The sequence below is a fragment of the Siniperca chuatsi genome, linkage group LG6 (genome assembly GCF_020085105.1).
Source record: "Siniperca chuatsi isolate FFG_IHB_CAS linkage group LG6, ASM2008510v1, whole genome shotgun sequence".
NCBI lineage: Eukaryota > Metazoa > Chordata > Actinopteri > Centrarchiformes > Sinipercidae > Siniperca > Siniperca chuatsi.
Window position 1 is genome coordinate 4120318 of NC_058047.1, and position 23347 is coordinate 4143664.

General features: G+C 39.3%; 2 protein-coding genes across 8 annotated transcripts; both read left to right on the forward strand.

Moving 5' to 3' along the window:
* The first annotated feature begins 72 nt into the window (after positions 1-72).
* On the forward strand, positions 73-6283 carry pycr3 (pyrroline-5-carboxylate reductase 3). 3 transcript variants are annotated; one of them, XM_044199404.1, is made up of 7 exons: positions 73-211; positions 2337-2430; positions 2514-2578; positions 3748-3927; positions 4033-4245; positions 5567-5659; positions 5810-6283. In XM_044199404.1, exons 2-7 carry the CDS (start codon positions 2343-2345, stop codon positions 6011-6013), a joined length of 843 nt encoding a protein of 280 aa, XP_044055339.1. In that variant the 5' UTR covers positions 73-211; positions 2337-2342; the 3' UTR covers positions 6014-6283. The 3 variants fall into 3 exon arrangements, with proteins under 3 accessions (XP_044055339.1, XP_044055338.1, XP_044055340.1); XM_044199403.1 differs by lacking the exon at positions 73-211 and adding an exon at positions 221-1021; XM_044199405.1 differs by lacking the exon at positions 73-211 and adding an exon at positions 227-674.
* A 1320-nt stretch (positions 6284-7603) lies between these two features.
* On the forward strand, positions 7604-20264 carry eef1db (eukaryotic translation elongation factor 1 delta b (guanine nucleotide exchange protein)). Of its 5 annotated transcripts, none has more exons than XM_044199495.1 (10): positions 7661-7736; positions 11413-12689; positions 13940-14057; positions 14612-14683; positions 16931-16987; positions 17362-17443; positions 18416-18528; positions 18640-18846; positions 19015-19209; positions 20135-20264. In XM_044199495.1, exons 2-10 carry the CDS (start codon positions 11413-11415, stop codon positions 20171-20173), a joined length of 2160 nt encoding a protein of 719 aa, XP_044055430.1. In that variant the 5' UTR covers positions 7661-7736; the 3' UTR covers positions 20174-20264. The 5 variants fall into 5 exon arrangements, with proteins under 5 accessions (XP_044055432.1, XP_044055433.1, XP_044055431.1 ...); XM_044199494.1 differs by lacking the exon at positions 7661-7736 and adding an exon at positions 9903-9969; XM_044199497.1 differs by lacking the exon at positions 11413-12689 and having other exon boundaries at positions 7604-7736.
* The last annotated feature ends 3083 nt before the right edge of the window (positions 20265-23347 follow it).

Genomic DNA, 23347 nt, shown 5'->3' on the forward strand with positions numbered 1-23347 from the left:
CGTGTGTGGAACGGGTGGCTGAGAATGCTGAAGGCGCCGCCCACCCGGTACAGCAGTAAAGAAGTGAAAAACAAACCCACCGATAGTTCGCTGGACCTCAGCTGGTTGGTTTGTCGATGCGCCGGGTGTATGCGACCTGTCAGACAGTTTAAATTTAACTACAGTTTGAGCTTTACTAAACGTTGGACATCAGCAAATCTGAAAACATCAGGTGAATAAATATCCTACCACCAACGTTAGCCGGTGTTATTCACAGCATCGCTTGACACCGTGTTTATGTCACTCCGTGTTATTTTATGGTTGTCCAGTCAACAAGAAACACGTGCATTGTATTTCTAATCTAATCTGTCCTGGATTATTGTGTAGCTATCCCTAGCTAGATGCAGCAGTAGCGCTAGGTTTCTGCTATCGTGGGGTTTTAAAGACAGGATTTTAACATTTTAGCAACAGCACAGCTCTGCCCCTGCCACATCAGACATGCTAGCACCTAATTAGCAACCTAGCTGTGTGAACATTCTACCGTTGAGCTAACGTTTACTAGCCGTCGAGCTAACGAGGCTACATTGCCACAACAATGGACGACTCTGGTATCAAGAAGCAGAACTGGGACGTGAAGGAGACGGAGTTATTTCTGGAAATCCTCAAGGAGCTGGACATGAAGAAATGCTTAGACGGTAGGAAAGTGAGAAATAACAAACTCTTCAAGGTGGCACACAGGAGAATGACAGCGGCCGGCTATCACAGGTCTGTGGACCAGTTAAAGTTTCGCTGGAAACTTCTCAAAAGTGCATACTACAAGTGCAAGAGAGAACCCGACTCCCCGGCCCCGACCAAAATACAGGGTTGGTGGCGGTATGAAAAGACAATGATAGCTATCATGGAGTCCAGACACCCCCTGGTCGGAGCTGGGGTCAACTCTGACAGGAATGATGAAGTGACAGAAGACTCGGATGGGGAGGCATCAATGCTGCATTGGCCGCAACCCTGCACGGACAATTCCACTCAGAACCTGGATTTAATTGTAGGGGTGATGCCGTGGATGCGATGTAGATCATAACTGTGATTTAATTTCTTTCATGTGTTGTCTAGATGCATGCGGTCATTACCCAACTGTGTGCCTGTTGTGAATATGTCTCTGGCTTGTTCTGATATAGACTCATTTACTAGGTACACCTGACTAAAACCAATGCAGCCCTGCATTAAATCCTGCCTTCATGACTCTTCTAATAAGTAGAAAGGTTTTAGAGAGGTGTTTAACTTAATGGTCATTTTGGAGGCGGGTGGTGATGTTGAATTGTATTTTGCTGTTTTGAGAGATTTTACATCAGTAAGGGTGAATATTAGAAACACTTCCATAACACAGTATGACGCAACTGGTAGTCTGGTTGAGATCAAGATCATTGACAAACAGAAATTCACAACAACACATAATTTATATATACGATATACATTGGTTCTACATTAAAGAAGACAATTACAAGTGGCATTCAAAATGCTTGAATGTAATATTGTAAAATTTTCAAAAGAAATGAGAGAATTCAACAGCATTAGAAACTACAGCCTTTGGCTTTTTTCAAGTTTAGGGATATTTTACGTTTGAACAGTAGCACATACAATATATACATGTTGTTGCTTTACTGTTAAAAAGCTAATACTGTGCACACAGTTACATATTTTGTCTCAGTGGTTTGTAAAAATTCAGAAAAACTGAAAGCACCTCAATACTGATTCCCGATTTAAAAAAAAAAAAAAAACAATTAAAAAAAAAAAAAAAAAATTAAAAATTAACAAAATTTAGGGCAATGCTTTTGCTTCAGTTAAAGATATTTTGATCACAGATTATTGTCTCTAGGGCTGCAACTAACGATTATTTTTATTAATTAACTTGCTGATTATCTTCTCTTAATTCATCATTTTGTCTATAATAATATCAGAAAATAGTGAAAAATGCTGGTTATAACTTCTGTCTTGCTGAGGTGATGTATTCAGATTGCTTGTTTTAATCGACCAGCAGTCCATAAAAGGTGGAACCAGTGAATTTTTGGTATAGTTCCTTGAAAAATAACAAAAACAACTACTCGATTATCAGAATAATCGTCGTAGCTTTAATTGGCTTGCAGTATTATCGTATATAACAGAATCGTGATGGATATGTGTGAAAATGTGTGATACCATTGTAACTGTGGGAAATGTGATCGTATTGTGTGGTAGGTTGTCCTGTGATTCACACCACTAGTTTTTTTTTTTTTTTTTTTTTTTTTTGTTTGGGGTTTTTAAACTATAATGTAGCGTGTTGTTGCTGTTTCCACTCAAATCTGTCCTCTCCTTTCCTTTAGATCAAAATGGACCCTGAGATGGACTCGCAGCTGAAAATTGGCTTTATTGGTGCAGGGAACATGGCTTTCGGCATCGCAAAGGGCATCCTGTCTGGTGAGTCAGGAGAGAGTTGTTGAAACAGAGCAGAGCGGTTTTAAATAAAGGAGTTAACAGTCTCTTGTGTGTTTCCATTAAAGGTAATGTTCTTCCTGTAAACATCAAAGTGAGCGCACCGTCCTCCAGGAACCTGGGACGCTTTCAGGTACTTTTTTCCTTCTGTACTTTTCTGCCAGTCAGTAGGATGGGTTGGATTGCAGGGCAGTGAGCAGTTGTGGTTAGGAACATGGTTACTGTTTGTAAGATCAGGTTCCTTGTGAATGGATGGTTGTCCTGCAAACCGATCCATTGTAATGCTGACCCGTGAACTTGTGTGCATGAGTTAATAGAACACAATGTTAAACAATCTGTCATTCAATGAAATATATTTAATGGATGTCAAAGTTTACACAACATTGTCCTTAACTGGCAAAACCAAAGTATATCCAGATATTTCAGTCCAAAAATAAAACTTTATTTAATTAACACAAATTATGCCTGCCAATAGTGATTATTTTCATCATCAATTAATCTGCCAGTTATTTTCTTGATGAATTGTTTTGAATGAAATGTTAGAAAACTGAAAAATGGTGGTTATAATTACGGTCATGCCAAGGTGATGTATACAGATTGCTTGTTTTATTCAACCAACAGTCCAAAACCCAAAGATATTCAGTTTACTATCATCACAACCCATCGCAATTTCCTAGAGCCCAAAGTGACGTCTTCTAAATTGCCGAGAAAAGCAACAAATCCTCACGATGAAGCTGGAAGTGTTTTTACTTGAAAATGATGATTAATCTGTTATCAAAATAGTTTACAATTAATTTTCTGTCGATCAACTAAACGATTCATCGCATAATCATTCCAGCTCTAACCTAAATGTTATTTAGATTAAATTGTCCAAAATCTAAAACTCTGTGTATTTTGCACTGCATCACATGTTGGTATGTGTGCACCTGATAGTAGTCAAAGCTCACCTGTATTGCTGAAACAACGGCAATTGTAGCATCATAACTGTATATAAAAAAACAGTGTCGAGGGGACAAGCACTGTAATGTATGTGATAACTCAACATTTAAAAAGAGAGAATAAATTCAGTATTTGTAGGCATCTCCGTACCAAAACACGGCCACTAGCCTGCTGGTAAAGCTCTGGGTGCTTTTCCCTAACTAACCAGAGTAGCCCCAAGAACCTGTAACTTCAGTCCCTACTGTTACAATTACTTGATGCTAATTTGACATGAATAATTGTCACATTAAGGACAATTTGTGTGAGCAATTCTACATGCAGGTGGACATCTGGGTCAGTAACATCCCTTTTGTTGGCTTTCAGGAGCTCGGGATTCCCGTCACTCACTCCAACATAGAGGTGGTCTGTGGGTCAGATGTGGTTTTTGTAGCAGTCAAACCCCACCTGGTTCCACTAGTTCTCAGTGAGGTGTCACAACACGTCACGGACCGACACATTATTGTGTCTGTTGCAGCAGGAGTAACGCTGGCGACATTGGAAGAGGTGAGTGCCCTAGCCCATGTGTAATGGATTTTAAACTGAATGGTGGTTCTGCGGTGATCTAAAGATGAGTAATGTTGTTCTTTTTTTTCCTATTTCATTTCCAAGCTCCTGCCAGAGAATTCAGTTGCCATCAGGCTGATGCCAAATCTCCCATGTTTGGTTCAGGAAGGGGCTCTCCTGTTTGCACAGGGATCCCACGCAAAGCAGGAGGATGGAGCTCTGCTTCGCTCCTTGCTGCACCGCTGTGGTTTGGTGGAGGAGGGACCTGAGGCCTGGATTGACATCCACACTGGACTGAGCGGGAGTGGCGTCGCTTTTGTGAGTGTCCCAGGATTGTATGGACTGTTGTAAAAAGACATCCTCAAAACAAAGAGGTTAATGTTGATTAATAATTAGATTCAGGCCAGTAATTTATTTAAGTTAAAATGACAAGTGACACCTGTAATTCTTCAAATCTGTTCTTAAAACATGCTGTAGTGTTTTAGATTTCTGTTTTCCTACCTTCCATGTTGAAACTGGTTTGAACTCATTACATTACAACATGAACGTCAACTTTTATAATCTTGAAGTTCCTTACGTTAAATAATGACAATGAACCTTAGATCTGCGTTTATTGTCATGGTACATTATTGTTAAGTGTTAATGCTTTGTAAATGCATACTGATAAGAAAAGTCTGCAATATTTTAAGAATAAGTACTTTATTTATCCCTCTTGGGGAAACTAAATTTCTTTCCAGCTACCAGTCCATACTCGGTGAGCTATTGCCGCCCCAAATTTTACCACAGAAAATAATGGCAGACTCCGAACTCCATAACCAAAGGCAGATTGGCTCAGTCGATTTCTTGAAAATGCCCTCTTAAGCAACTGAATCCAAACATATAGTTAAAATAAAATCTTGTAGATCAAATTTTCATTTCAACGTTTTATTGAGACTTCAGATTACAGAATACAAAATAAAGTCTTGATAAACATGGTAGAGTACACACACTCAGACAAAATACAAAAAAAAAACTCTTTGCAGTGGCTGTTGGTCCACATTAAATCCTCTGAAAATACAGATCCAGTCAGTGACACTACAAAGGAAATCAAAGGAAGGTCATAAAAGCACAAATATCTAAAATGTTCCTTGTGAATGGATGGTTGTCATGCAAACCAGTCCATAGTAAAGATGACGCATGTTACATTGCAAGTATTTCTTTTTTTATGTGTACACATCATTTAGTAATTTCAGGGTACAAATTAGTAACTCATGTGCAGGATTTGGCAGTTCATGTTCACAAATTAGAAACTTGTGTGCATGAGTTAATAGAACACCATGTTAAACAATCTGTCATCCAATGAAATATATTTAATGGATATCAAAGTTTATACAATATTGTGCTTAACTGGCAAAACCAAAGTATATCCAGATATTTCAGTCCATTTTCAGTTCAAAGGAAGATCATAAAAGCAGTCAAATATCTAAAACATTATGAAATGTAACAACATTATGATGTGATACTTAGTAATATACTATACTAAATAATAATAAATAAAATGTTTTAGTATATAAAGTCATCAACACTTGTTTTTTCTTTTTATGGATCAACAAGATAATGTGTGCACCTTGATTCTGATGCATGTGATCCCTCTCTGCAGGTGTATCTGTTTGCTGAAGCGCTGGCAGAAGGAGCTGTTAAAATGGGAATGCCAAGTGCTCTGGCACACAGCATCGCATCTCAAACTGTTCTGGTCAGTTTTACTGTGTGTGTGTTTCACTGTAGCAACATCAGCAATATTAGTATTGCTAAGAATACTGTTTACTCTTTTCACATTTTATGTGTGCCAGCAGAATATTTGAACCCATGATCATTAATTTAGTTTCTATTCCATCTGTTGCAGGGTGCTGGGAGATTGTTACGTGACTCCGATAAGCATCCAGCTCAGCTCCGCTCTGAGGTCTGCACCCCAGGTGGAACAACCATCTACGGGCTTCACACCCTGGAACAGGGCGGTGTGAGGGCGTCGACCATGAGCGCCGTAGAATCTGCCACCGAGAGAGCCAGGGAGCTCGGCCGAAAGTCAGCAGCAGGATGCAAGAAATGACAGATGCTGTTTACCTTTTTAATAACCACTCAAAGGACTTAATTCAAGCCTAACAACAAACTGACTTTTTGGCTCAACCAATCACCATGGAACACAAAGACAAAACAGGACTTGTCACTTTTTAATTTAATTTTCTCCCTTTTATTTTCCCTTAAACAAGTGCAGTTCATACTTCATTTTCATCATGTCTTTGACCAGAGGGATTTGTTGTGAGCAAAAAGGAAATATTGGTTTAATCTTGACATTGACAAGTAAATGATTTGATCATGACTCTGTGATTTATTGAAGAGAATGGCTACACGCACACCAGTAATCCAGTATTTTCTGATTTAGGCAGCAATGCAAGTAAGGTATAATTGATTATTCCCATAGTTGTGGATATCATAATCGCAATAAGATGCGCAGTACTCCTATTTTAGAAAGTAGAAAAATAGGTGGATGCAGTGGACAGTGCAACTCCTAAGGACTATATTCACACTTCATGACAGAAAACTGCGGACCTATGTGATGGATAGATGTACAACAATTTGATAAAAGTCATTTTTCAAGCAAAAAGCCAAACATTTGCTAGTTCTAGCTTCTCAGTTGTGAGGATGATTTTTTTTTTTACAATTTATTGACCAAACATTTAATCAACTTATCCAGAAAATAATTGGCAGATTAACCAATAATGAAAATGATCCTTTGTTAAAGCCATAATCTTACCACAAGGCCCATTTAGTAGCTGTTCTGGAGCTTTTCATCATGGTCTTTATCAACCTATGGAGTGGGCCCAGCTGTCCATCATGAACTTCTGCTGATGAAGATCATTGAAATCTCCAGAACAGCTACTAAATCTGTTATAGTTTCACTGGCTTTTACACATTCTCTAAAGAGAAGACAGGCTTGTGATTGTTAAGCAGACATGAGCGATAACAAAAAAGGCTTCAGATATTTCAAAATATAATTTATGAAAGAATAATCTGAAACAGAACGAGAAATTATGGGCCAAAAGTCAGCATAATGTGTCAGAAACAGTAAAAGCTTGTCATACCAAAACAGAGGTTAAAAATACTGAAAATGGTCCTTTAAACTAACTTTAGATCCTATCTCTTCTTTACTGTGGTGTTCAATAAATTTCAATTGGGCTTTACTGGCATGGGAAACAGATGTTGAACATTGCCAAAGCATGTGTAAAATAAAAACATAAACAGAAGAATTGTGATATTAAAATATATTCAGATAATTAAGACAGGATAAGAATAATAATAATAAATTGTAGACTTGCAGTTAAAATACAAATACAAAAAGTGAAAACTAAACACTGCACAAAAAAATGAGTGTTTTTAGTGTGTGTGTGTGTGTGGGGGCCATTCATTGTCCCTCAGGTTGTGGCATGTTGATATATATTGGGCAGCATTGGGAGTATTTTTAATTTAGCTCTTTGAAATCTGAGATTACAGAGTTGAACTTATTTTCTTATTTCATTTAATGTTGTACATTGTAATAAACGACCCACAGTTTACACATCTGACTTTACCAGCTCAGTACATGAGCTTTAACATGGGGCATCAGGCAACATTAACGATTCATAACTCCCCCTCCCCCATCGTCTAAGATCACACAATCACCGCTGCTCCTTGCTTCCTCCTCTTCCTCCTTCCCGTTGTCACTCACGACTGGAGAAGCACGCGTTTTATCCACCGGCCTGGTCTCACACCGACAAGACAAAAAAAACACAGCAGTAAGTAACGTTAACGCTGATTGACAGTCGGGGTTTCAGTACGGGTATTAGTGTTGGGATTCATTTAAAGTACATTTTTAATGAATATTTAGTGGTTTACAGACAGCACGGGCTCGGCTTGTGCTAGCCGAGGCTAACAAACTGCTAGCTGACTGGGGCAGCTTGCTAGCGCTAATGCTGGACACCGGCTTCAATGGCAGCTGTTCCACATTAACATAAACGTCAAAATGAGGAACTAATTCTTTAGTGTCACATTTTAAAACAACCAGCGTTATTTCTTTACAGCATTTCATCCTAGAACGTAGTTAAAGATGATGAAAAATGGCTAATGTTAAGGTCAGCAGGGCACACCTTTTGATGATGACAGCTCTGTTGAGGCTTTGAACTGCCTTTCTTTTATTGTGCAACATCTTGCACGACAGCCTTTTCTTCAAGACAATACACATGTATGACCTTAAAGTGAAAGTGTTGCGTTGTTTTCAAGTGTAAAGTCCTTTTTAAACAGGACCTGTTCTCTCAATGACCCTAAACTGATCATTTCAGATTTGGGCTTCAGGATGGCTTAGCCCTGTTAAGAGGCTGTGGGTATTATATTTAAACTTTAAAATGAAATAAAATTTGGTGGTATATAAATGGTAAGTTAAGCATCTGCCTGGTTGAAGTGCCCTTGAGCAAACCACTGTACCCCACCCTTCTTGGGGTGTTGTACTGCATCTAACCCTGCAATTGGCCACCTTGTGAAGCAGTTAAACTGCCCCACATGTGTCAATGGGATAAAACATTATGAGTAAAGTAAACTGTATTTGCTTGCATCAGCCAGCAGTATTCAGAGGTACTCCTAACAGGACCAAGATTGTGGACACTTGGCAAAGGTTATTTGAGGTGACCTCCCCATATCATGACCATACGGGGATATTCACTGATGTGCACAATGAAAGAAGTGAACATTTAAAAGGTAAAGCTGGTGATATTTTTATTAATTTCATTGTCATCAAATCCCATGTAAAGACTCAAAACACCAACATTGAATTGACCCTACTAACAAGTATTGTCAGTGTATCCAAAGCTTGATATAATGTATCTGTGCCATGGAGCTCCATTGTTGTCCAAAAACTATTAATAACACACATCAGTGAGCACAGTTGCACTGGGTGACATGTTCCTTCATTACGATTAACATGGGCACTGTAGTTTATTTTTAGTCAGTCCCACATACACCATCCTGCTGCCAGAAATACTCACTAGAGCATCAAATGTGTATTACTGTGCTGCTCAAAATAATCCGCTGTTTCTTCCTGTTTTGAGTAACATTTGCTAAACAATACAGTGCCCAGCTGTTATATATATTCATGATCCCCCCCCCTTTTAATTTTTAATTTTTTTTTTTTAAATGTTAGTATGAACAAATGGGTTTTCAAGGGATTTGTTGACAATAAGAATAATATAGAATATCTCCAGCCTTAGCCTTTTTAAATAAATGGGTTTTTTTTTAGTTTTTACACTGGCTGTCAATAGAGCTGCATCAAAAGGGGTGCATCCTAAAAGCTCCCATAAACAAAACACAAAAAAATGATCAAATGAGGCAGAGCAATCCAGCATGTGCCAGCATAGCTTATGTTCATACAAGAGTGCCATTTTCTAAGTTGTAACATCACTACTAATGTGTTTGACTGGCTAATTGGATTGAAGGACTGCTTTAACAGCAAATGTTCATTTTTGATGATGGAGAAGAAAATAAACTGTCCCTAGTGCCTTCCGTTTGAAGAGGAGAGAAAAGCAGACGAAGGGGAAAAGCTTTGGGATGCATCCAAGTTATTGCTGTGGCTCGTAGTTCTTGCTTAAGAGCCTTCGATTTTAGCTAATAATAGTGCAAGTATTTTCCATATTCATCATCATCCAGGACTAAGGTGGTAACCATGTGAAATCTGTAAGAAGAGTATTATTATTGAGTATAGTATTTATTTAGAGAAATCTTTAACACGTAGCTTCTTTCCCCTCATCTTGCATTCAGAATTTGACAAGTGAGTATTCCTTATTACATTGACATTTATCTCGTTTGAGTTTTGTTTTGCCTTTTGTCCATAGTTCTACCCTTTTTGTATCAGTGTCATTGTTTTGCGAGGTGGTGATTATTACACTTCTTTTTCAATGGCTTGCGGTTAACTGGATGAAAAGAACGTGTTGAACATTTGACTTTGATACTAGTTTAAGCTCAACAACTTTACCAAGGAAGGTGAGTTAAGAGCTTGAATAAGATTTTCTAATAAACATTAAACAGGAAATGCCTTCCCAAAACAGTGTCCAAATAATTTTCATTGGCGTATTAGTGTTAATCAGTACCAATATTACTAACATCCACATGGTGAAACATGAAGGGAATGCATTTCCTGTATTGTAACGTCATAAAAACGGCATGGCTTACGTGTGATTTTGTTAACAGAGCAAAACCTCAATACCTACTGAATTAATTAGTGTGCTTGCATAAGCATGTCTGTACTTTTCACAGATCCATCGATGTCAGCTTTAATATTTTGCCTTAGATTCGTCACACCCACACTTGCATGCTCTTATGTCATTGTATCAAGATTTGTCAAGTCTTGTGCCTCATTTTTAAAATTTGAATTAATGAAAAGAATTTAACTTTTAATAAGAGCCATTTACAATAGAGTTATGGGGAAAATAGCTCTAAATTACGTGTAGGTTAGACATACAACATTTATTCATTTGTGTATGTTGACAAGCCATTTATAATCTTCTGACTGCAGCTGTATGTTGTGAATAATCAAAGGAACCAGTCGAAATATATTAAGGTAAATGCATCTTATGAAAACATAAACAGAACAGATAATATTGCATTACTATACACAGACATCCACTGAAATGCCTTTGCAGGATGAGCATAATAACGATGGGCTATAGTGTTATAATGGCACTACAGAAAGCTACTGTGTCACTTAAAAGCATATAGACTAAGCTCAACACAAAGAATTTTCCCGTCTGGATAAATATAGCTTAATAGCTGTTTGTCTTTTTTTCATACACATTGTAGTAGCAGTTGATGTTAAAAATTTACTTGAAATCAATCATTGTCAAGTTCCACAAACAGTAAACCTGAGTCATGTCTTTACAAGCAATGTTGGGTTTTTACAAGGATTTGTTTGTAAGTGTAAATTACTTGTTTGCTTGGGAAATCATTTTGTAGCAGGAAAAACTGCAACTCCGTTTTTGGCTTCACTTAGACAATCTTCAACTGGCTTTTTACTGGCCTTACTTATATTCTTGAGTTTATACCATATGAGCTTAGCTGGACATTCTCCTAGCTTTGGTATGAATTATTCTGTGATACTGATGACACTGACTCTTGACAAATCACAAACAAGTAGATTCCATTCACTAACATTTAAGGTCATTTGCATGGGTTTCATCTAATTTCCTGCATGCTTCTTGCGTTTCTCTGGGACTGATTTGTAGACACTATTTTGTAGTGTATCATCGTACATGCAGCTCTAACAAAGCAAAAGTTAGTGTTTGACACAGATTCATTAGTACTGAGTCTAATAGATAAATCCCTTTGTGTCTCTAAACCTTCCTGCGTCTCTCTAACTAATCCAAAAGCCTGTTCCTGTTATTCTCTTCTTTTTTTTTTTTTCTTTTTTTTCCCTGCAACGGATCAAAGATGATGTCTAAGAAGATCCCCCAGTGCTCTGCAGTGGATCAGTCGGAGCATGATCAACCTCCCAGCCATTGTCAGGTAGACCGGTCCGCGAACGCAGCACTGGGGTGTAGGAACAAGGCTGAATCAGGTCAAAGAAATGGTGAGACGGCATCATCGTCCCCAGAGAGCGGCAGCTTGAACGGAGATGGAAAGCGTAGCGGGAAAAGTCGCCGCCGCAAGAAACGTTCATCCAATCCCGAGAGTCGCCCTGAGGGGAAGGTTGACAGTAAGACCAAGAATGAAGAGAAGCCAGACAAAAGGAGCAGCCAGCCACCTGACCCTCGTGCTGGGCTGATTGGCCTGCAGTCTGAGTGTGCTAATGTGTGGTTTGAGCACAGCATCTACGAGCGAGCCGAGAGCCTCTACCAGTGCTGGTTGGCGAGCTCCTCCAATGGGACCACCCAGTCAAACCGGTCATCTCCAGTCCCAGGGAAACACTCAAACTCTCCATCCACAGTGGCTCCATCTTCCTCAGGACTTGTGTGCCACCATGGCGATCAGGTGGCCTGCCATCACGTCGTCCAGGCCGTGTGGGTGAACAAGACAATATTTGACCAAGCAGAACGCCGCTTTGTTGAAGAATCAATGCCGTCCATTCCAAACTCTCTGGACCTCCCATCCCCGCCGAACCGCTCCATCGCACCCAGAACACCTGATGAAGGTTATCAGTCTCTAGCCCCAACTCCTGCTTCCCCTGTCATCCAACAAGCAGCTGTCACGCCAACTAATCGACAGTCAATTAATGGACTGCCCCGCATCCCTGTGGAGCTGCTTAGAGATGTGTGGCTGGAGAAACCGCTGTATGACCGCGCCGAAGCAACCTTCTACCAGAATCTGTACGGTAACAATTCCTCCAAACGGTCCAGCTGCGCCTCCACTTCTAGAAGTAATGACCACCCTCAAAGCCTTGTAGAAGAGGAGGAGGAGGAAGAAGATGAGGAAGTGGTGGTGGAGGAAAAACGGGTGGTCCCGCAGGGTAAAGCAGAAGTCTTCCATGCTTTGCTCCCTATTCAGGAGGAAGAGGAGCCAGCTGAGGTCCCAGAGAAGGAAGATGCGTCGGGGGCCGGAGTCTGCTACTTCGTTCATCCAGACAGCGAGCGGGTGTGGCTGGACAAGTGGCGGTATGATGCTGCAGAGAGCCGTTTCCATGGTTACAATGGGAGTGAAGCTGTGGTGGTGAAGAAGGGTCAGAGGCCAGGAGCAGCATCAGTTGCCTCCACCGCCCCACAGAGGGACAAGTATGACCAATCCGGGAGAATGGAACCACTCCAGATATTTGTTTTATCTTTCATTGTTTTTCTTTGTGTAATCATGTGTTTCCCTTTTTTTGAATGCGTGAACATTAATCTTTTTCCTTGTTCGTCTTGATTTTTCGTTCATCTTGGTTCATTTATTCTTTATTCCTTCTAGTCTGTTTTAAATTTTCCTGAATGACTGTTCGTATGAACCATTGTTGCTTTTTGGCAACTTATCTTCATTTAAAGTTTCTTTTGTATAGTTGTGTTGGGGTGGTCTGTTTGTGGGGAGTGTAGATAAAAGAATACACACAATAAGCCATGTTAAGATGAAAAATGTGGTGGAAAAACATTGTGAATATAGATCACACATCAGGCAATTTTATGTATAAATATAGTCGCAAGCGGCAATTCCAGGGTTCAAGCCAACCCAGACCGTAGCTTTTGATCTGGACCTGGTCAAATGTGGTCTAGAAAAAAACACTGAAATGTCACTTTTTTGCATTTTCACAAATAGAATGAAGAAAACAAACAATTTCTGATTCATAGTCTGATTTGTGTTATGCCACGCACATTTTTTGCATTTGTAGCGCCCCCTAGCAGTCAATTTGAAGGAAACTTCCAGGGTATGTTTCAGGTACTTATGTGGACATATCCTGGAAGTTTTGTGATGATTGACCCAATGGTTGTTGTTCATCCCCTGTTCATTGGTCAATATCTTAAAAACTAAATAAGATATCAACAAGCCTTATGCAACTTTTGATAAGCTTCGTCCAATGATGCTCCACCAAAAATGTGGTAGCAATTGGACCTACGGTTTAGGAAAATCTAGTTAGGTGGACTTTAGTGGTCCAGGAGGCTATTTTGTAGAACACATTGAGCTGGACTTGTGTGAGAAATTTCAAGTCAATCAGTCTTACGGTGTGAGGGGCTTGGTCTGTACCAAATTAAATTTTTGGGCCTTAATTGGGCTCATATTTCTGTGGAAGCACATGCATCATTTCCAGTTAATGGACCAAGTTTCATGTTTCTAGCTCATTCCAGCTCACGGCAATTTGAGCATTTGCGACAGACAAATAATAATAATAATAATAATAAACCGGCACAAACACAATAGAGTTTCAGCCCCTACAGGGCTTGAACCCCTAATTATTATAAATAGTAATAAAGAATCTTTTTTTGTCTTTTTCCCTGACCTCCTGTGTGCTGTTGATACATCCCTCTCTTGTCCTTCCGTGCTCTCTCCTCCGTAGCACCATGAGTTCAGTGGACTTTCTGGCCCAGGAGAAGATCTGGTTTGACAAACCTCGCTATGACGAGGCAGAGAGACGCTTCTATGAGGGCGTGAACGGCTCCTCACAACCAACACAGGTACCCACACTGTCTCACAAGTTTATCTTTTGCTTTAAGTTGTTACTCCACCCATATGAAGTAGGGAGATTGCGCCAACCATTTGACCATCATTCATGTTAATTTCTTAAAGTTTTCTTTTGTGTGAATATCGTACCAACAGTATTCTCCAAAAAATATGAAATTATTACATTTTTACATCAGGATATCTGGTCAAAAATGAGTATTTGATTTTGTTATTACTCAGCCATAATCAGCCATTTTTCATGTTAGTTAATTTTATATTTTATTTTACACCATATTACATTACTTGACGTGTTTGTAGGCACGAAAAGATTGATATTGAATTTGCCAAATTTGGAGAAAGTCAGACTTGCAGTTGTTTAGATTTTAAATCTTGATGCAGCCTATCCACACTGCGTATAAAAGCCATGCGATGAGATGAGGAGGGAGAGGGCAAATGTACAAGATTGTACAAAATATAGCTACAGAGAGCTTGAGATATAGCGATTACAGTTTTACTGAAACTTCACACAGTAAAGGATAAATCAGTATCGATTTCTATTTTCTTTAAGGATGTTGGAGCTAATACCATTCTGCAAGACATTGCTCGTGCCCGAGAGAACATCCAGAAATCTCTAGCAGGAGTAAGTACATGCTACGTGCTGTATCTGCCTCTTATCTCACATTTTTCACTTTTATTCAAGTACTGTATGTGTAGCCTGAGCAATCAACGTCCCACTTGACCTGTACAGCACATTGCTTTAAAATGTCCAGGATAATGGGACACGTTAAGATCGGGTTTACTTAATTCCATGCAGGGCTCCAGACTACGACCATTTAGTCACATTTTGGGACCCTTTTTGGAGACAGTGATACTGAATTTTATATTTAGGAGCACCAGTGCGACTTGCAGATATGCCCCCCATTTGTTTTTTTTAAATCATCATCGTATATCATGTGAAACACCAGGAGGGAGTGAGAATCGGTTTTGTTTGTTTGTGTGTGTGTGGTGTTTGTGAGTGAGATAGAGAGAGATTAGAGTGGATAGCTAACGCAAGGCTCTCGTCGTCATGACAACTCAGGATGGGGACAATTCTGCGTAGATGTCATCTACATGTGTCAACAAACTATCAATTTATTTTTCAAAAATATAGATCATTCAGACCCTCCCATAGTCGGACTGGAGCACTGGGAGTGAGAGAGATGTGTTGTCTGCCCACTTTTATTATGCACCAGCCCATTCTCCTCCATACCAGATCCTCAATACCAGTTCAGCTGTTAGTCAAGGTTTTGCAGCTGAAGCTGTAAGACAACAGGGATAAGATAAGCAAGGTATGGCTGGTTATTTAGTTATATCGGGTGCCTTTTGTTGAAACATGTTCAACTTTTCATAATGTCGATGCCCTCGTCAATGTTTTTGTGAAACGACCAATCACAGCCTGGATGGGGCGGGACATTAAAAAAAGGTTGACGTGCTACAGTAAACCTTCGAAATGTTGAACTGAGCACAGCACATTTTTACTTCTGTAAATTGTCTATTTATTACCAAAGCATTTATCAGTAACGCAGTTAAGATAAAAAATAATTTATGTGTTGCGTTGCATATCAATTTAAGTGGTGCTCCTAAAATTTTCAGGAGGGAGCACCAGTGCTACTAGTGGAAAAAGTTGGTCTGGAGTCCTGCCATGAATGGTCATTACAATTTGATTAGTGTATCCTGTGTTCATTTCTCTTGTGTAGCAAACTGCAGCCTGACGTGATCCAAGGTCACACCTCTTGTACACATGTTGATGGTTGTGAGACTGTATCATATTTTTGCTGTGAAAGGATTTAATCTTCCACCACTCCATATCAACGGCTCCAACTTTTGGAAATGCCTCAGAAACATTTATTGGTAACAACCTGAACATTATAATTGGAAAAACCTGCTTAGAAAAGATAAAACGTACCTGCAGCTGCAGGTTTTTCTTGCTTGTGTCACTTGCGTCACTATTGTATGGCCTGAAAATCTGATCTGATGAAACCTGATGAAAAACCTTCAATGATGGGCACATAGTGTGCTTCACTGATTGTTTCTGAATGAACAAAAGCAAGCGTGTAATGTTGTAATGTGTTGTCCCCTTAATTGCAGGAGGTATTCCTTCACCAGTCTTTATTATCCCAGTGCCTTTAAAACTGTAAATGAAGTTTTGCATCTCTAAGACCACATCCTTCCTTCTTCAATTCGTTATTCTGCTAAGGGTTGCAGTGGCTGAAGGGACAGCAAGTTTTTGTAGGTTTTCTTTTTACGGTTCCCCTGCTGACAGGTTTAACTAAATTATGAACTTAATTTGTAAAACAGAAAATTCTGGGGGGGTATTCCAAAATGACAAACTTAAAAACCAACTAACCTGTCTTGTAAGGCCAATAAAATGCATTTAGTGCTACATGTCATTGTGACAGTCTGTCAAGAAACTTGAAACCTTTTTATTTATTTATTTTTTTAAACCTTGACTTTTCATAGCTGGTGGTATGAGTATACTGGACATGTAATCTGTATATGCTTGACAGGTTTTCGCTTCTTTTGTTTTGAATGATAATACTGTGTCATTTTGTTGTTGCTGATAGGTTAAAATAATTTGCTTTGCATACAGATTTACTTTAATTTAAAGTAAGAAGCTTGGTGCTCAGCTGAAGCCACCCAATCCTTCCTCCACAGATGTGGGTGTGAGTGTTGTGTGGCCATAGCTGCCTTTATTCTGTTATCTTCCATAACCTCCCAGCTCTATGGTGATTCCTGGTTTGCTTTCTGTTTTACACTCCTCAGTAGCACTCCATCAGCATGTACTTCACTCAGTCCTGTTCCTCCTTCCCTCCCTTTTTATATGCTTGAAATTCCCTTCTTCCACCAGCTGAAGACTACATTGTGTAACAGAAGTCGACCTTCCCTGAGCCATCAGTCCCAGCTTGTAAGTGCCGCCAAGCCTTGTGTGTCCCTGGAAGCACCTCGCTGACATCCACACTTGAGTTTGAGTTTTAGAGTTCAACCTTTAGTCAGCTTTTAGATGATATTTTTGTGTGGTGTGTTGCAGACCCCGTTCAAGTAGCTGCTTATCACTTACATTTCTATCAGGCTCCATCTACAGCTCCTGTATTTCTGCCGCCACTGTCTGGCTGCAGATTCTGCTGAGATGGACACTGGCTGTGTGTGGCGTGTTCACCTTTTGGGGTCTGCTTAGTAGTCCTGGGTTTCATGAACGGACTAATATTCTGGTTCAACCATTAGATGTTGCTCTCAGTAAACTGTGTTGTTTCTTTCTCTCTTTGCATAATTACTGTGCAGAGCACCAGCAGTCCAGCTGATCAAGGAGAACTCATCTCTCGTATCAAGAGCCTGGAGGTGGAGAACCAGAGCTTATACAAAGGTGGGGTTTTTTTTTTGTTGACTTTGATCAAATATTAATGCATTTTGTTGTTTTTTTCCTGCGTGATGGCTGTTTTAACATCCTTATGCACTGTGTGGATATTATTAGAGCCACCATTAGCAAAATAATGCTGACACAATTACGTTGATAAATTATTATTAATAGTTGTTTATCAAACAAAAATGCCAAACATGTGGATTCCAGCTTCTCTAATACAAGGCTTTGCAGTTTTTCTCTCTCTCATTATTATAAACAATCCATTTTTTAAAACTGTTGTTGCGACAAAGTAAGGAATTGTAAGGTATGACCCCTCTGGCCTTGGGAACTTGTGATAGTCATTTGTCCTTATTCTCTGATATTTTATATACTAAACAATTGATTCATGGAAAAAGTCAAATTAATGAAAATATTTATTGCATAATTACTTGGAGCCCAATCAACTAAACTATATATATATATATTTTTTTACAGTTAACTGTGTGGTCTATCCATGTTAAGAATGACAAATGGTCATCTGAAGTTACCTGAGCTCAAACTGATGTCTGAAAAGTGCTTATTTTATTACCAACCAACTACAGATCCAAAGAGGTGTTATTTAAAATGATAGGAATATAATCTGCACATTTGAGAAGCTTTAACTGGCAAATATTTAACTTGAGAAATCACTTTACAGGATGAATCAATAATCTGAATTTCCCATTTAACTTTCAGTAGATCAACTAGGCTTATCAAATAACTGACTTTTTAAATGAATGTTTCAGCATTAGATGTTAATGGTGTCATCGTCTTGACTCTGTGATCCAAAGCAGCTGTCTTAGTTTCATTGTCTTCTGTCATCTAGAATACATGATGATTGATGCATTTATTTTCGTATGAGTTCCTTTTTTAATACACAGCACTCTACTACCATGGTGTATCACTGAAGGGTTTGCTTTCATGCAAGACTCATTGACTTTGGTTGCATTTCTTTAGTGGTGGATGACTTGAGGACTGCACTTTCCAAACTGGAATGTCGGGTAGCAGTTCTGGAGAAATCCCCTGTGGCTGTGACCCCGGCAACTACTCCTTCAGTTCCCTACACCAATGTGAGTTTATACAGACTGCTTTTATCAAATCATTCATCTTGTGTTTTAGTTTTATTTTAGCTCCAGTACATCACTATAGACCCCTGTGTTGATTGTTTTTACTCTGTTCAGGGCACTACCGTCCAGCAGAAGACCAGCGCCCCTGTTAAAGAGGAGGAGGAAGAGGAGGATGATGATGATGATATTGACCTGTTTGGTAGTGATGATGATGAAGAGGCAGAGCAACTCAAAGAGCAGAGGTTGAAAGAGTACGCAGAGAAGAAGGCCAAGAAGCCCAGCATCATCGCCAAGTCTTCAATCTTATTGGATGTCAAACCTGTAAGTCTGCGTTCTGATTTACTCAAAATTCAATATATAGTGTCTTCTACAGGGAAAACTATGGATAAAAACCTGCTTAATAAATATTTAAGTTAGTGACTGACTGACAGACACTTGGCTGCCCTTTCATCATGTGTTTTACCACCTCTCCTCCCCTGCCTTTTTTAGTGGGATGATGAAACTGACATGGCGAAGCTGGAGGAGTGTGTGCGCTCGGTGCAGGCTGACGGCCTGTTATGGGGCACATCCAAACTGGTTCCTGTGGGTTACGGCATCAAGAAGCTCCAGATCGCGTGTGTGGTGGAGGACGACAAGGTGGGGACAGACATGTTGGAGGAAGAAATCACCAAGTTTGAAGATTACGTAAGTACTGTGCAATACACCTAAGTGTTTCTGCGAAGGTCACACACAGTCACAGAAAAGTCAACACTTTTAAAAACATGTGGAATGACTAAGATCTAGATGATCCATTTGTGATTTAACAGGGTGTCTGCAGGTCTTAAAGTACTGAAGAAGTAGTCTATAATTTGATTTACCAATTCGAATGAATAAACAAAAGCAATATTTCTCGGGGGGGATTCAACAGTCATTGTGATCCCTATGGTGGATGAATTTTGCCCACATCAGGAGCAGTTAAGTCTTAAGGCTTAAAGTCAAAGGGTCTGTATGAACTTGCTTATTATTGTCAATATGCTGACAGGTAAAAACACTCAGCTGCAAGTTTATTAGATGCACCTAGCTAAAACTATTGCAGTCTTATATAACAGTCCTGCAATAAATCCCACTTTCATGAAGGTTGTAATGTCCAGTTTTTGATGATGCTGTTTATTAATCTTTGTTCAGTTAGAAGGCTGTAGTTTGTGTTGCTGTTACACAGAGTTGTTTTTTTTAAATATTTTGTCCACTCCATTTAATCAGTGAGGGTAGACTATTAGAAATGCCTCTTAATGTAACAGCACCACAAACTACAGCCTCCAAAATGACCATCAAGTTGAGTCAACACCTCTACAATAAAAACTGAACGTTATAACCTTCATGAAGATAGGACTTATTGCAGAGCTGTCGAGTTAGACTGCACTCCCTTTAGCTAGGTGTCCCTAATAATAAACTGGCAACTGTATGTCAGTGAATCTGCTTCTCAGACACCTTGAGCCTCATTTTGACCACATGATGGCAGCAAACAAAAGCTGAAAGATTGTAGTTCATACAGTAACTTAACTAAAGTAACTAACTCTTGGTTTCAACAGCCTGTAAACTCATTTAAATTTCTCCTTTTGCTCTGTTTCAGGTCCAGAGTGTCGACGTAGCAGCTTTCAACAAGATCTGATTCTTTGTCTCTTTCGGTCTTACGTCAAGCCTTGTTTCTCTGCTGATTGTGTCAACGGTTAATGATAATAAAAACAAACTCTTGCACTGAAGCTGTTGTCTTGTGGATTAAAAAGCATATGGAGTGAGAAAATGGAAAACAAATGGACAAATTTATGGTTCTTGTCCTAGGTTTTAAAGGATCAGTTCACCTAAAGGACAAATACTTACCTCTAATGGTGTCAAGGCATGCAGATTTGGTGTAATTTGTCCAGATTTTTACATGTCTGCCTCCACCTCAATACAGTGGAAGTGAAAGGAATTTACTTTGTGGTACAGCATTTTTAAAAAAAAAAAAAAAAAAAAAAAAGATATTTAGGAAATTCATCATACATCTCTACAAAAACAATGTCCCAGTTACTCACTCAGTTAGATCCAGTTTTCACTGGAACTACTTTCTACAGGAAGAAATAGTCCCTAAGAATAAACTGCTGACAGTGAGGTCTGTGGGTTGTTCAGAGTAGGAGAAACATTGTTTCTGCAAATAGGTGTCGCTGTAGAATTTTTTTTTTTTAAAGTAATTTTGTTATGTTGTCAGCACCACAAACAAAATTCCATTTAGGTGGAGGCAGAAACTCTGATGTATATCTTAAAATCTTAGTAAATGAAACCAAAACTGACATGACTCCTTAGTATAGTAAATCAGTTGTTTTCCACTGTGTATAATGACAGACTATGCAGAATTAAACGGCTGTCTGATCCCGGCAAAAGCACATCAGTTTGTGAGGTATCAAGTATTAAACAGCGAAAATATGAAATTTCAGATAAAAATACTCAATTATATAAAAATGTAGTCAATAAAACAAAAATAATAAACTACACTTAAGTATATTGAGCATTAAATGTAGTGTGTAGGGTGGGCAAGCCTGCATTTATTTAGTCTCTTACCTGTAATCTTTTGTTTCTATTCATGCGATGTAAGCTACAAGAAAGCTTTTTCATACCATTATTTTAATCGACAGATTTAACTCCAATCAAAAACACCCTTTTAAAACATAATTGGCATTTCTACACTGAAATTTCTTATTTATTGGCCGACATTTACTGGTATATCTTTGATAAGTGGCCGATGTGTCAGTAGAGCTCTAGTTAGAACCTGACTCATTTTTCTAAGTAACATTGAAAATTACTGACCTCGTGCCATGTAGATGTTTTGATGCCTGTTCTCGGTCAGTTCAGCATGGTAGACGGGGTTGAGAGGCCGGTTGAAGTTGGTTTCACCCTGTGCAGGAGGTGGACTACTCCGGGTGTCACCGTACAGAAGCAGAGCAGACCTGCATCGTAGTCCAGGAACACCCCGATCCTGCGGAACATTGAGCTGGAGGGAACCTCCACTGCTGTGTTTCCCTGGCAGAAGGCGAAAGAGGACGTACTGCAACATGAGAGAGTAGAGGATGAAATTTAATCACAGATCAATAAATTATTTGATACATGAGTGAAAATATACAAACATCCTCGTTAGTATTTGATTTTGTCCTTCAGGGAGTGATTTATTTTCCCCAGTCAACATTTGACTCAAGCAAAACACTAAATCTGCTTTGTAAAAATTGCTTTTGATTCTTCAACTTTTTGATTTTTTTTAGGCTTGTGTTATATAAGATAAACACCAAATCAGTAATTATTTGACTGTATAAAGTTAAGTCTTAACATTATCATAATTTTAGACTTTTAAGTTTTTATTAGTGCAACAAACCTCTGGCCTGGCCTAATAAAAGCGTGGGGATTTCAGTGTGTGGACAGCGTTTCCTTTGCTGCTGTTTGGTGTCTTGCACCTGTCTTGTACCCCACGGGGGCTGGATGTTCACACTTTTCACCTTTGCTCATATTTGTAGACATAATATTCTGTCCTAATTGAAGAGTTCAAGCTCTCTATGAAAAATTATGATTGTTTTTTTTCCTCAACCTATCATAATTCATAGCCCTGTTTTACTCTCCAGTTAACACACAAGAAGCGTACCACTTTTGATGAAGGTTTACTGACAGAAATGTTGGATTTACATATAAATAAATTGATTAAAAGTCTACAACAGTGTGCAGGATACCTTTCCTCCTCTCAGTCTACTTAAAGGAAAATTCTAGTATTTTTGAAGCTGGGTCTTATTCTCATAATTTTAAATCCATTCTGATTGTGGGTCATGCTAACGTTGCCCTTCCGACATCCACTGTAGAGATTTGGGGATTGCACGCTCCGACAAAACAACGTCAAGTGCCTCCTAAAGCTTTCAAAACTATATCAAAAAAGTTTTACATAAATCATTGCAAACACTTGTCTCGGAGTCTGACCGACCAGATATTAGCCCCCTGTATTAGCTATTGTAGCTAACTGAGGATCTACTTCCTCAGTTAAATGATTTGGGGCCCAAACAGTTTTCATCCCAATCGTTTGATTGTTTCTATTCATACAGTTGGGGCCCCAACAGTTTGCACAACAGCACTTAATTATCCAAACTCCCCTGCAAACTATTCCATGAAGTGTAAAACTTAGATAATGGAGTACCTTACTTTCAATACTCTCGTAGGTGAGTCCCAGTACCACCTGTAGGCTGTCCCACTCAGGCTCCCAGTAGACCCGTGCGGCACAGCACCTGGCCCCTGGCGTCAAACTGATCAGGATGGTCTGGGTAAGACCGGTTCGACTGGTTCCTGTCAGTCAGAGAGAGCTCCCTGTGTGCTGTGAACGGGTCCCATGACAGCGGACAGAAATCTGCAAAGGATAAGAACTTACAGGTGAATTTGTGTTGATGTGGATGAGAAACTGCCAGTAAAGTGTCGGTTCAGTCTATCAGATTGGTGCTACTCACACTGAAGTAGATCATTTCTGTTGTCCAAAGTGGGAACGTATGCAGAATCACAAGCTTCTTTATCGCTGCGTTAGGAAAACGAAAGGGAAAACATTTTGAAATTATGATTGAACCAAGAAGCTGAGCTCAAAATAATGTCTCGGAGGTGACAGCTTATCTAGTAAAACGAGGAAGAACATTTTCTCGAGGCCAAAACTAAAAATGACTCATGGCTGAGCAACAAGCAGTGACCAGAAAAAGAGAAACTGATGCCCTGCAGAAGAAGGGGACCTCGTTTTCTGTTTGCATATGAGTTGTGCATGAAACAGCAACTATTGTACATTTGTACACTTGCT